This window comes from Sus scrofa, chromosome 7 (genome assembly GCF_054392235.1).
Source record: "Sus scrofa isolate SSC_HxYL_T2T_F1_AM1 chromosome 7, Sscrofa_HxYL_maternal_Yorkshire_Landrace_v2.0, whole genome shotgun sequence".
Taxonomy (NCBI): domain Eukaryota; kingdom Metazoa; phylum Chordata; class Mammalia; order Artiodactyla; family Suidae; genus Sus; species Sus scrofa.
In genome coordinates, this window is record NC_139389.1 from 25,937,195 (window position 1) to 25,950,397 (window position 13,203).

General features: G+C 37.7%; 1 protein-coding gene across 1 annotated transcript; it reads left to right on the plus strand.

The window, feature by feature from the left end:
• Window positions 1–4,405: 4,405 nt before the first annotated feature.
• LOC100154118 (olfactory receptor 10C1-like) lies at window positions 4,406–5,368 on the plus strand. The gene has a single exon (XM_001928453.4). It carries the CDS (start codon window positions 4,406–4,408, stop codon window positions 5,366–5,368), a length of 963 nt encoding a protein of 320 aa, XP_001928488.3.
• Window positions 5,369–13,203: the final 7,835 nt, after the last annotated feature.

Genomic DNA, 13,203 nt, shown 5'->3' on the forward strand with positions numbered 1-13,203 from the left:
GCAGACGCGGCTCGGATCCTGCATTGCTGTGGCTCTGTGGCTCTGGGGTAGGCCGGCAGCTGTAGCTCTGATTAGACCCCTAGCCTGGGAAACTCCATATGTGGCCCAAGAAATAGCACAAAAAAAAAAAATATATATATATATATATCACAGAGAAAATCAGTGTCCTTTCTAACCATCATTCTCTGACCCAAAAACCAACCCAGAGGTAACTACTATTATGAGCTTGGCATGTATCATTCCAGTTCCGTTCAATATATATCAAATATTATGTATGTAATAAATATCTAAATATTAATATTATTACATGGTTATATATTCAGAGTTTAAATTTTCCTACTGGGGAGGGAATTTAAACAGGGATCCAATACGAGCAGAAAAACCCAGTTATCAAAAGGTGGGAAATGCCCAACAACCTAGGCTAGAGAAGTCTGTACAAAGTTCCAATGTTTTTCATACTGTGGTCACTAGATCTGTAGGAGAATATTTAGCTTCTGTCAATCTCCTGGAAGTTTTTTTTCTGGACCCCAAAGCTTGATCAGCCACTGAGGGAATGGGGCTGGTGGTATAGCAGAGACCCAGAAAAGAGACGTTTGAGAAGAAGAAATACATGGCTGTGTACAGACATGAGTCCAGGTACAACAAGATAAGGATGTACAGGTTGCCTACAATGTCAACAAGTACAACATCAAGATAACCACAAAAAGTATCATCTCCAGATGAGACCAATTAGAAAAACCCAGTAGAACAAAGTACCCTCGACAAGTTGCATCGATTTTTTTTCCGTTGTCACTCATTTCTTATTATCTGGGGAGAGAATCCCAGAAAAATACTAACTGCTTCAATATCATGTGGTGTGAACCTTACTTATGTCATTTTCATAATTATTTTGATGACTACTTCTTTAAATTCAAACTAAATTGTAAATCTCAGTATTTCATATTAATAGTATACAGGGGTCAAATATTTGGCTAGATTTCACTTGAATTACTATCACATTGTGCATACAGTCTGTCATAGCAGTAATCTATAATATGGGTTATTCGTATTTTACCATTGATTTGCTTTTACTTTCGTTTTTTTCATTTTATTTTTTATTAAAGTGTAGTTGATTTACAGTGCTGTATACATTTCTGCTGGACAGCAAGGTGACCAGTCATATATATATATATATATATATATATACACATGACTTTTCTCACACTATCTTCCATCATGGTCCCAAATCCCAAGAGATTGGATAAAGTTCCCTGTGCTGTGCTGAAACTCAACTTCTTCATCGTTAACAAAGAAACTAATGTATCGCTGATTAATTGTGATGATTAAACTAAAACTGCAATGACATGTAAAGCACCTAAAATACTGCATGTTCAATCAATGCTATTTCATTACTTGTAGAAATAGAGGAGTATTTATCCAGGAATATAGACACTAGAAGCAGCCAAACTACGGCATCTTTGTCAAAGCATTTTCTCAAGCATCTCTTTTTTAAAACAGTAATTTTTATTTTCTCCATTATAACAGGTTTGCAGTGTTCTGTCAATTTTCTACCGTACAGCTAAGTGACCCAGTCACACATGCATATATACGTTCTTTTTCTCACATTATCCTCCATCATACTCCATCATGAGTGACTAGGTATAGTTCCCAGCGCTACACAGAAAGATACTCTTGTTTTTACATTACCTTTTATATTTATTTATTTTGCTACCTAAATGTTCATAACCAACAACAAATAGAGGCATTTGAAATTCCTCAGAGAGAAAATCAAACTACTTCCTGACCCTCTTGTTAGAAGAAAATATCTCTCAGGAGAAGGGAAGCATGATAAGGATTCAGAAACAAGGAGAAGAAATGAAGTAAAACATATTCACATTCCTTTTTTTCAGGATGAGAAAGGTTCAAATATATTATGTAATCAGCACAACCCTACATGCTTGTGTGTGTCTGTGTGTGTGTGTGTCTGTGTGTGTGTGTGTGTGTGTGTGTGAATCTGTGTGTGTATGTGTGTGTGTGTGTGGCTGAGGGCACTGTGAGGAAGGACATAATGCTCTCTCAGGAGACACAGTCTTCCTGGCATCAGACGTGGTTCTGACTACAACAAAAGCTTCTCAGTGCTTAGTTTTAGAAGTAAGGATTGGGGAGCTTTACATCCTCTGAATTTGGGGGGGTTATAAGGAGACTGTGCAGACAAAATAGGAAGTGGCTCATCAGAAGCAAATACCATCTACTTTCTTCCCTCAAATATTATGAGTAAAGGTATGTGATATAACTGATGTCTTAAGAGTGTCGTGGAAGATGGTGAATTAAAGCTTGAAAATGAATAGCCAACATTCAAAGCATTATTCACTTCTGGACATTATTTTAATCGGATAGATTCGCCCCTCTCTGAAGACTTGCCAGTACTCCTGTCATAAAACTACTGTAAGTTGTTCTAAACTAATTACTTTACAGCAAACAGATATATGTCTTATCTTCGGGTAATTGGAAATGCCTCGATTATCCTGTAATCAAATGATAAAATAGTTTCTGCGAGCTTATGTTAAGGCATCACTCAGCTAGATGTTAGGTCCTCGATGAAATAACTACGGATAAATGGTGGAAAGCAATGGGAAATCATCTCTGCCATATTCAATGGCCAGTTTATTTAAATTGTACCTATGATTCAAGCATTTTAGAAATGACCATTTCAGAATAATGGAGACTAATATTTACTGAGTTTTTCTTATATTCCAGGCACTGCACTAAGCGTTTCAGGTAAAATATCTAGTAATGTATCACATGATTTCCTCTGGCTGATAGGAACTAAAGAAACATTTCATCATGACAATAGAGACTAATAAGGGACTGAGTCAGTTAAGCAACAGTTCTAGTTACGTGGAGCTGGCTCCAAATGAATCACTTCTGCTGGGTTATTTCCAAAGCAGAGCTGTAGACAAGGTACATGTCTTGGATCTTGGGCTGGGTAAGCTGGCACATGAAGAAAGCCACGAGCTATTGAAATGATCTTGTCTCTCTCCTCTATTTACTTTTTCATACATCCACCTATCACTGAAACTCCATCTCAAGATTTAAACCTGCAGAATCTTGTCAATGTTCAACGGCCACTTGATCTGTCATCACATTGAGTAAGAATCTACAAACACCGTTCATCATTTGCATAAAACTCCTATATCTTTAGATTAGAATCATGGTGCATTATTTGGTTGATGGCTGATTCTTAATATAGGTTATTTTTATAGACTGGCAATATTAGGGAATATTGCACACAGTGTCCAATGAGTCCGTTAACATGACATTTCTACAGGGCAAGAATTTTCGAGGGTGATAAAGTGCATGTTAATTTCTTATTTTGTTTTTTGTTTCTTTCTTTTTAAGGCTGCACTGACAGCATATGGAAGTTCCCAGGCCAGGGGTCAAATCAGAGCTGTAGTTCCCAACCTCCGTGACAGCCACAGTAAGGCAGGATCCAAGCCACATCTGCAACCTACACCACAGATCACAGCAAGTGAGCCACTGAGTAAGGCCAGACATCAAATCCATGTCCTCATGGGCATGAACTGGGTTCGTTTTCCACTGCCGGCAGCCGTAGCTCCAACTGGACCCCTAGCATGGGAACCTCCATATGCCGTGGGTGTGGCCCTGAAAAGCAAAAGAAAGAAAGAAAATATTTGGGGCAAAGAAATATATAAACTATTGTCTCTATTTTCTTTGCCACAACCTTAACTGAATTGTGGTGCCACATAGAAAAGAGAAATATTAAATTATATTAAGTTAATTAGTAACAACAAAAGGGAAATATTTCTAAATGCTTTAGTATAAGTGTAAATGCATTATAATAGAATGCTTGATGTGTGAGCACATTATTCAGCAGTCATAGATGCTAAGGGTCCCTGTAATCATATGTTTGTTATTTCATATTTAATAGAATTCTGAATTGGTCCATTTATTTCTGTTCTTCTTTCCTTTTTTGTTGAATCCAGGACCTACAACAGAAACTGAAAAATACTTTGAAAATATGCTGAGCTCAATAAATACTTCTTGATAAATGAGTAAAGAAAGCAAGTCAGTGGCTAAAGAGTAGGAAAGAACTAGGTAGGTATGGGAGGACATTATCTGGTAGTATTTGACAACTCGTAAAATGAAGGGATGATAGAGAGAATTTTACTAAACTGTTTTCCATTTCATGCCTGCTGACTAGATTATTTACGACAAATCAACTAGGAGAGTGAACATGGAATAGGATTTGGTTTCAAGATGAGGGTAACTTCCAAACTTTGAATTTTAGAATTGCAGAAAAGAAATCTATCTCTCTGACTCACGAGACCTTGTTAAGAGTAAGAGAAAGATTCAGATTTCTATGTGAAAGACTCTTGATGATGACCTTGCCTTCTTTTTTTCAGGCATGACCTTCAATTGTTCCTTGTGGCAGGACAACAGCATGTCTGTCAAACGCTTTGCCTTTGCCAGATTCTCTGAGGTCACTGAACAGTGTTTCCTTTTGTTTACCCTCATCCTGCTCATGTTCTTAGCATCACTGATGGGCAATGCTCTCATAGCCACTGCCATCTGGTCCAACCCGGTCCTCCACACCCCCATGTACTTCTTCCTGGCCAACCTGTCTCTCTTGGAGATTGGCTACACGTGCTCTGTCACACCCAAGATGCTGCAGAACCTTGTGATCGAGGCCCGAGGAATCTCTCGGGAGGGGTGTGCCACACAGATGTTTTTCTTCACATTTTTTGGTATCAGTGAGTGCTGTCTTTTGGCTGCCATGGCTTTTGACCGCTATATGGCCATATGTTCCCCACTTCACTATGCAACACGAATGAGTCGTGGAGTGTGTGTCCATTTGGCAATGGTTTCTTGGGGAGTGGGATGCATGGCAGCCTTGGGCCAGACCAACTATATTTTCTCCCTGGACTTCTGTGGCCCCTGTGAAATAGACCACTTCTTCTGTGACCTCCCCCCTATCCTGGCACTTGCCTGTGGGGATACCTCCCATAATGAGGCTGCAGTCTTTGTTGCAGCCACCCTTTGCATTTCCAGCCCATTTTTACTCATCATTGCTTCTTATGGCAGAATTCTAGCTGCCGTGCTCAGCATGCCCTCACCTGAGGGTCGCCGAAAAGCTCTTTCCACCTGTTCTTCCCACTTACTTGTAGTAACACTCTTCTATGGCTCAGCATCTGTCACCTACTTGAGACCCAAGGCTAGCCATTCACCAGGAATAGATAAACTCCTAGCCCTCTCCTATACCGTGGTGACATCCATGCTCAATCCCATCATCTACAGTTTACGGAACAAGGAAGTCAAGGCAGCTCTTAGGAGAACTCTAGGCAAGAAAAAAGTATTGGCTCATAGCTAGATACCAGAGGACCACAAAAATTGCTCTTTGAAAAAGATGCAAAACCAACATAAGAGGAAAGAAAGAAAGATGAAATAAAAGGAAATCAGGAAGGAGGGAAGGAAGATCTAGTCACTTGTTATAGAACATGGTGGAGGATAATGTGAGAAAAATAATGTACATATATGTATGACAGGATCACCATGCTGTACAGCAGAAATTGACAGAAAATGTAAATCAACTATCATTTAAAAATATCTAAAAAAGAAAGAGAGAAAGATAGAGAGGAAGGAAGGTAGGAAAGAAGGAAGGAAGGAAAGAGAGAGAGAGAAAGAAAGAAAGAAAGAAAGAAAGAAAGAAAGAAAGAAAGAAAGAAAGAAAGAAAGAAAGAAAGGAAGAAAGAAAAAGAAAGAAAGAAAGAAAGAAAGAAAGAAAGAAAGAAAGAAAGAAAGAAAGAAAGAAAGAAAGAAAGAAAGAAAGAAAGAAAATGAAAGAAAGAGAAAAGGACGGAGGGAGGGAGAACTGTACTTGTCAATCCGTTTTGTAAGAACCTTCTTGAATAACAGTGATTGTTATTTGAGAGATACCTCTGTACTCACAGTTAAAGTTCTCATTACCTAATTCTGGAAGGAAGTTGGATACCAAAGAATTTTAATAGATGAGTCCAACACTAGACAGGTTTCCCAAAATGTTCCCATTTAGGCTAAAGTATAGGTTAAAAGGACAAATTGCCAGATTACATCGCAGAAGCGTAGCAAGTTCTCACTCTAAATTCTTAGGCATTTTCTAGCCCCTGAGAGATCCGTATAACTTCTGTGGTGGTCACTGGGGTAGTGCTTCCACATATGTGTGTCCCACATGGCTCTTTATGCCCTAATAGCTCTGTGATGTGTGTTACTTCCTTCCATAAAAATGTTTTAAAATTCTTCAACCTTAATTATTGGTACATGACATAGAGTTAAATAGTTCCTTTTTGAGTTGTGTGTACTGTAAAAATATGTAAACATCCAAAAAAATGAAAATCATTAAAATTTAAAAGTATTCCAAAAGCTCCCCCCAAAAAAAAAATCAGAAGTATCTGTTGCAGAATTTTAAAAGAAAATTACAGGAAATTTTCACCAGAGTCTTCATGGTGAAACTTTTTTTCAAAAGAAGGAGAACACCTATTTAACTTCTAGGATGGAAGAAGAAAACTGAACTAATACTACATAATATAAATAATTTTAAATTTATTTTTATGTATAAGATTTACATATGTTCAGTTATGATCATTATACAACTACAGATGTGATAAATTCATTTGAGTAATAAAAAAAAAGATTTACATATGTTCAGATGATTCCTGACCAAATACATTTGGAAATCATCCGAAAACTTGCTCTTAAGATAAATGGACATCGTTATAACACAGTCTAGTCGCTTGAGGCATCTATAGGAACATTACCTTGGCTTTGAACATTTCGTTCTCAGGGAGGTGCTGTGATCTATGAGAGATTCTCAGCTACCCACATAGCAGTGGGTATAGGACAAGGAATGGAGAACTGTGACAGCTCCCACGACAACCTACAGCATAGGATGAATGAGTTCTGGGGATCTAACACACGGCATGGTGACAGTAGTTAATAACACTGAATTATGTACTTGAAGTTTGCTAACAGAACGGATCTTAACTCTTCTTACCACACACATACACAGAAGCAATGAACACGTTGCTTAACTTGATCGTGGTGGTCACCTCACAATGGATACATACATCGAGGGATATATATTTGATATATGCATCATCACATTATACACCTTAAGTCTTCACAATTTTATTTGTCAATTTCATCTCAAAAGCTGGAAAAGAAAAAGAAGATGTGGTAATTCTCCAGTCACGGAATGATAGTGATGGTTACTAATGACCGAGATGTCTGTTTTGCCAGATGTGCCCATTTTACCAAAAGCTATCTGATTCACTGAAGACCAAAAAAAACACACTGTTTTTTTTATTTATATCTGTGTTCAGTTAAGAATAGAAATATTCTGAAAATGCAAAAAATAGCCAATTAACAATTATGCTACAGAAATAGGCAGGAATTATCTGCAGGCATTAGAGATTATTATTTATAAATATGTTGATTAATTGAGAAAAAAAGAATTTTTTTTCTTTTGTCTTTTTGCTATTTCTTGGGCTGCTCCTGTGGCATATGGAGGTTTCCAGGCTAGGGGTCGAATCGGAGCTGTAGCCACTAGCCTACGCCAGAGCCACAGCAACGTGGGATCTGAGCCACGTCTGCAACCTACACCACAGCTCACGGCTACACCGGATCGTTAACCCACTGAGAAAGGGCAGGGACCGAACCCGCAACCTCATGGTTCCTAGTCGGATTCATTAACCACTGCGCCACGACGGGAACTCCAAGAAAAAAAGAATGATTTTTAAAAATTAAAACCAGTTAAAAATGATTTTGTAGCATGAACTTTTGTGTTTAGTTTACTAATTTTGATAAGTTTTATACACTTAAAAAGATCAAAAACTAGACAATTACATGTAAGAGAATAAGATTAAAATACTTCCCTACATCATATTCAAAAATAAATTCCAAATAGACTAAAGACCTTAACGTAAGGCCTGAAACCTCAAAAAACAAAACCTGGAACCATAAAACTCCTAGAAGAGAACACAGGCAGAACGCTCTAATGACATAAATCATAGCAATATTTTTTTGGATCCACATGCTCAGGCAAAAGAAATAAAAGCAAAAACAAGTAAACAGGACTAATTAACTTTAAAAGCTTTCACATGCAAAGAAAATGAGCTGCAAAAAAAGGACAACCTACTGAATAGGAGAAAATACTCAAGCCTATATGATAAGGGGCTAACATTCAAAATACCTAAAAAGCTCATACAACAAATATCAGAAAATGAACAACTCAGTCAAAAAATGGGTGGAAGATCTGAAGAGACGTTTTTCCAAAGAAGACATATAGATGGCTAATAGGCATATGAAAAGATGCTCAACATCACTCATTATTAGATTAATGTAAATCAAAACTACAATGAGATGTCACCTCACACCTATCAGAATGTCAGTCATCAAAAACCACACAAATAATAAATATTGGTGAGGAAACAGAGAAAAGGGACCCCTTTCCCATTCTGGGTAGGACTATAAATTGGTACAGCCACTACGGAAAACATTATGGAGATGTCTCAAAAAGTTAAAAATAGAACTACCACATGATCCAGCAATTCCATTTTGGGGTAGATACCTAAAGAAAACAAAGACACAAATTTGAAAAGATACAGGCACCCTAATGTTCAGAGCAGCATTATTTACAATAGCCCAGAAGTGACAGCAAACGTAGTATCCATGAACACTTGAATGGATGAAGGGGATAAAGAAGACACATTGATGTGACATATTTACAAACACTTCTTCTCATCACTTATATGTGGATTCTAAAAAATTAAACAAATCAATGCGTATAACAAGACAGAAACAGATTCACAAACATAGACAACAAACTAGTGGCTCCCAATGAAAAGAGGGAAGAGGGGAGGGGCAAGAGAAGGGTATGAGATTAATGGATACAAACTACTACAAAACAGATAAGAAACCAGGTTTTATTGTCTAACACATGGAATTACAGCCATTATCTTGCAACAATTTTAATAGAGTATAATCTGTAAAAGTAGTGAATCACTATACTATACACTTGAAACTCCTTCTAATATTCTAAAACAACTATACTTCAAAAAATAATCTTAAAAAAGCAAAAAAAGATAGCACTAACAGCTATGTGGATATCAGAGAATATAGACATAAAGACAAAAATTGTTACTATGGTCAAAAAAATTATGATGATAAATTTAGTCTATCCATCAAGAAGATCTAACAAACACGCATGCATCCAACAAAAGATTGCCCAAGTACATAACATAAAAAGTAACAGAACTAATTGGAGAATTGGTTAATTCCACAATAACTGCTGCACTTCAGTACCCCACTTAAAATAATGGATGGAAAAATTAGACAGAATATCAGCAAGGAAAGAGAGAGCCAAACAAGGTAAACAAAACTAACATATACGGAGCACTTCATTCAAAAAAAGCAGAATAGATATATTTCTCATTGCATAAGGAACATTCTACAGAATAGATCATTAGGCCATGAAACAACTCACAATAAATTTAAAATGACTGAAAGGGGAGTTCCCGTAGTGGCTCAGTGGTACCCAACTCAACTAGAATCCATGAGGATGCGGGTTCCATCCTTGGCCTCGCTCACCCGGTTAAGGATCTGGCATTGCTGTGAGCTGTGGTGTAGGTCACAGATGCAGCTTGGATTCCGGGTTGCTGTGGCTGTAGGTAGGATGGCAGCTGCAGCTCTGATTCGATCCCTAGCCTGGAGATTTCCATATGCCATAGATGCAGCCCTTAAAAAAATTAAAATGAGTGAAAGTATATCCTCTAAACATGACTGAATGAACTTAGAATAAGTAACAAAAATATTGACAAACATATGGGCATGTAGAAATTAAACAATGTACTTGTAAATAATAAATCAAAGGAAATTACAAGAGAAATAACCAAATACTTTGAGAATAATCAAAACAGAAACAACATGCCAAAACATAGAAAATGCAGCAAAAGTATATCAGATAGCATTTTGTAGAAAAAAGAAAAATGGGAGTTCCCGTCGTGGCTCAGTGGTTAACGAATCTGACTAGGAACCATGAGGTTGCAGGTTCGATTCCTGGCCTTGCTCAGTGGGTTAGACATCCGGCGTTGCCACGGCTGTGGTGTAGGCTGGCAGCAATAGCTCCAATTAGACCCCTAGCCTGGGAACCTCCATGTGCCGCGGGTGCAGCCGTAGAAAAGACAAAAAAAAAAAAAAAAAAAAAAAAAAAAAAAGAAAGAAAGAAAGAAAGAAAAGAAAAGAAAAATGTTTTAAGTATCGGTTTGTCAATTTCTCCACCATGAGAAAGTCTGTGTGTGTAAAAATCAAGTGACATAATAATATGTATAAGATGACTCCATTGTAATTTTTTAGTTACTATTGTCATAAAATTTACATCTTTCAGAGGGAATCAGAATGTAAAATAACTTGGAAAATAATCTTTCAATGAAACTTAAAAGATTATGCGATAGAGAGACTGGGAAGTAAATGCACATTGGGTATCCCTTCTTAGAAGGGGTGTTTAAGCTCAAAACTGAAAGACAGGAAGGAGCTAGCCATGATGAAGTCAAGAGAAGAGCATTGTAGGTAGAACAAATGGCGATTCAGAAGTTCTTTTTTTTTTTTTTTTTTTTTATTTTCTCACTGTACAGCAAGGGGGTCAGGTCATCCTTAGATGTATACATTGCAGTTACAGTTTTTTTCCCCCACCCTTTCTTCTGTTGCGACATGAGTATCTAGACATAGTTCTCAATGCTATTCAGCAGGATCTCCTTGTAAATCTATTCTAGGTTGTGTCTGATAAGCCCAAGCTCCCGATCCCTCCCACTCCCTCCCCCTCCCATCAGGCAACCACAAGTCTCTTCTCCAAGTCCATGATTTTCTTTTCTGAGGAGATGTTCATTTGTGCTGGATGTTAGATTCCAGTTATAAGTGATATCATATGGTATTTGTCTTTGTCTTTCTGGCTCATGTCACTCAGCATGAGATTCTCTAGTTCCATCCATGTTGCTGCAAATGGCATTATGTCATCCTTTTTTATGGCTGAGTAGTATTCCATTGTGTATAGATACCACTTCTTCCGAATCCAATCATCTGTCGATGGACATTTGGATTGTTTCCATGTCTTGGCTATTGTGAATAGGGCTGCAATGAACATGCGGGTGCATGTGTCTCTTTTAAGTAGAGCTTTGTCCGGATAGATGCCCAAGAGTGGGATTGCAGGGTCATATGGAAGTTCTATGTATAGATTTCTAAGGTATCTCCAAACTGTTCTCCATAGTGGCTGTACCAGTTTACATTCCCACCAGCAGTGCAGGAGGGTTCCCTTTTCTCCACAGCCCCTCCAGCACTTGTTATTTGTGGATTTATTAATGATGGCCATTCTGACTGGTGTGAGGTGGTATCTCATGGTAGTTTTGATTTGCATTTCTCTTATAATCAGCGATGTTGAGCATTTTTTCATGTGTTTGTTGGCCATCTGTATATCTTCCTTGGAGAAATGTGTATTCAGGTCTTTTGCCCATTTTTCCATTGACTGATTGGTTTTTTTGCTGTTGAGTTGTATAAGTTGCTTGTATATTCTAGAGATTAAGCCCTTGTCAGTTGCATTATTTGAAACTATTTTCTCCCATTCTGTAAGTTGTCTTTTTGTTTTCTTTTTGGTTTCCTTTGCTGTGCAAAAGCTTTTCAGTTTGATGAGGTCCCATGGGTTTATATTTGCTCTAATTTCTATTGCTTTGGGAGACTGACCTGAGAAAATATTCATGATGTTGATGTCAGAGAGTGTTTTGCCTATGTTTTCTTCTAGGAGTTTGATGGTGTCCTGTCATATATGTAAGTCTTTCAGCCATTTGGAGTTTATTTTTGTGCATGGTGTGAGGGTGTGTTCTAGTTTCATTGCTTTGCATGCAGCTGTCCAGGTTTCCCAGCAATGCTTGCTGAATAGACATTCCTTTTCCCATTTGATGTTCTTGCCTCCCTTGTCAAAGATTAATTGACCATAGGTGTCAGGGTTTATTTCCCGATTCTCGATTCTGTTCCATTGGTCTGTCTGTCTGTTTTGGTACCAGTACCACACTGTTTTGATGACTGTGGCTTTGTAGTATTTCTTGAAGTCTGGGAGAGTTATGCCTCCTGCTTGGTTTTTGTTTCTCAGGATTGCTTTGGCGATTCTGGGTCTTTTGTGGTTCCATATAAATGTTTGGATTGTTTGTTCTAGTTCTGTGAAAAATGTCATGGGTAATTTGATAGGGATTGCATTGAATCTGTAGATTGCTTTGGGTAGGATGGCCATTTTCACAATATTGATTTTTCCAATCCAGGAACATGGAATATCTTTCCATTTCTTTACATCTTCTTTGATCTCTTTGATTAAGGTTTTATAGTTCTCGGCATATAGGTCCTTTACCTCTTTGGTCAGGTGTATTCCGAGGTATTTGATTTTGTGAGGTACAATTTTAAAAGGTATCATTTTTTTGTATTCCTTTTCTAATGTTTCATTGCTGGTATACAGAAATGCAACTGACTTCTGAATGTTAATCTTATATCCTGCCACTTTGCTGTATTTATTAATCAGTTCAAGGAGTTTTGGGGTTGAGTCCTTAGGGTTTTCTAGGTATAGTATCATGTCATGTGCATACAGTGACAGTTTGATCTCTTCTCTTCCTACATGGATGCCTTTGATTTCTTTTGTTTGACTAATTGCTGTGGCCAGGACTTCCAAAACTCTGTTGAAGAGCAGTGGTGAGAGTGGGCATCCCTGTCTTGTTCCAGATTTGAGTGAGAAGGCTTTCAGTTTTTCCCCATTGAGGATTATATTTGCTGTGGGTTTATCATAAATGGCTTTGATTATATTCAGGAATGTTCCCTCTATACCCACTTTGGCGAGGGTCTTGATCATGCATGGATGTTGAACTTTGTCAAATGCTTTTTCTGCGTCTATTGAGATGATCATATGATTTTTGATCTTTTTTTTGTTAATGTGGTGTATGATGCTGATTGATTTGCGTATGTTGAACCATCCTTGTGAACCTGGGATGAACCCAACCTGGTCATGGTGTATAATTTTTTTGATATGTTGTTGGATTCAGTTGGCTAAGATTTCGTTGAGAATTTTTGCATCTATATTCATCAATGATATTGGGCGATAGTTTTCTTTTTTGGTGGTATCTCTGCCTGGTTTTGGAATGA

Excerpts from the sequence above, each read along its gene's own strand:
- LOC100154118 (XM_001928453.4), top strand. The coding sequence starts at position 4,406 with ATGACCTTCAATTGTTCCTTGTGGCAGGACAACAGCATGTCTGTCAAA.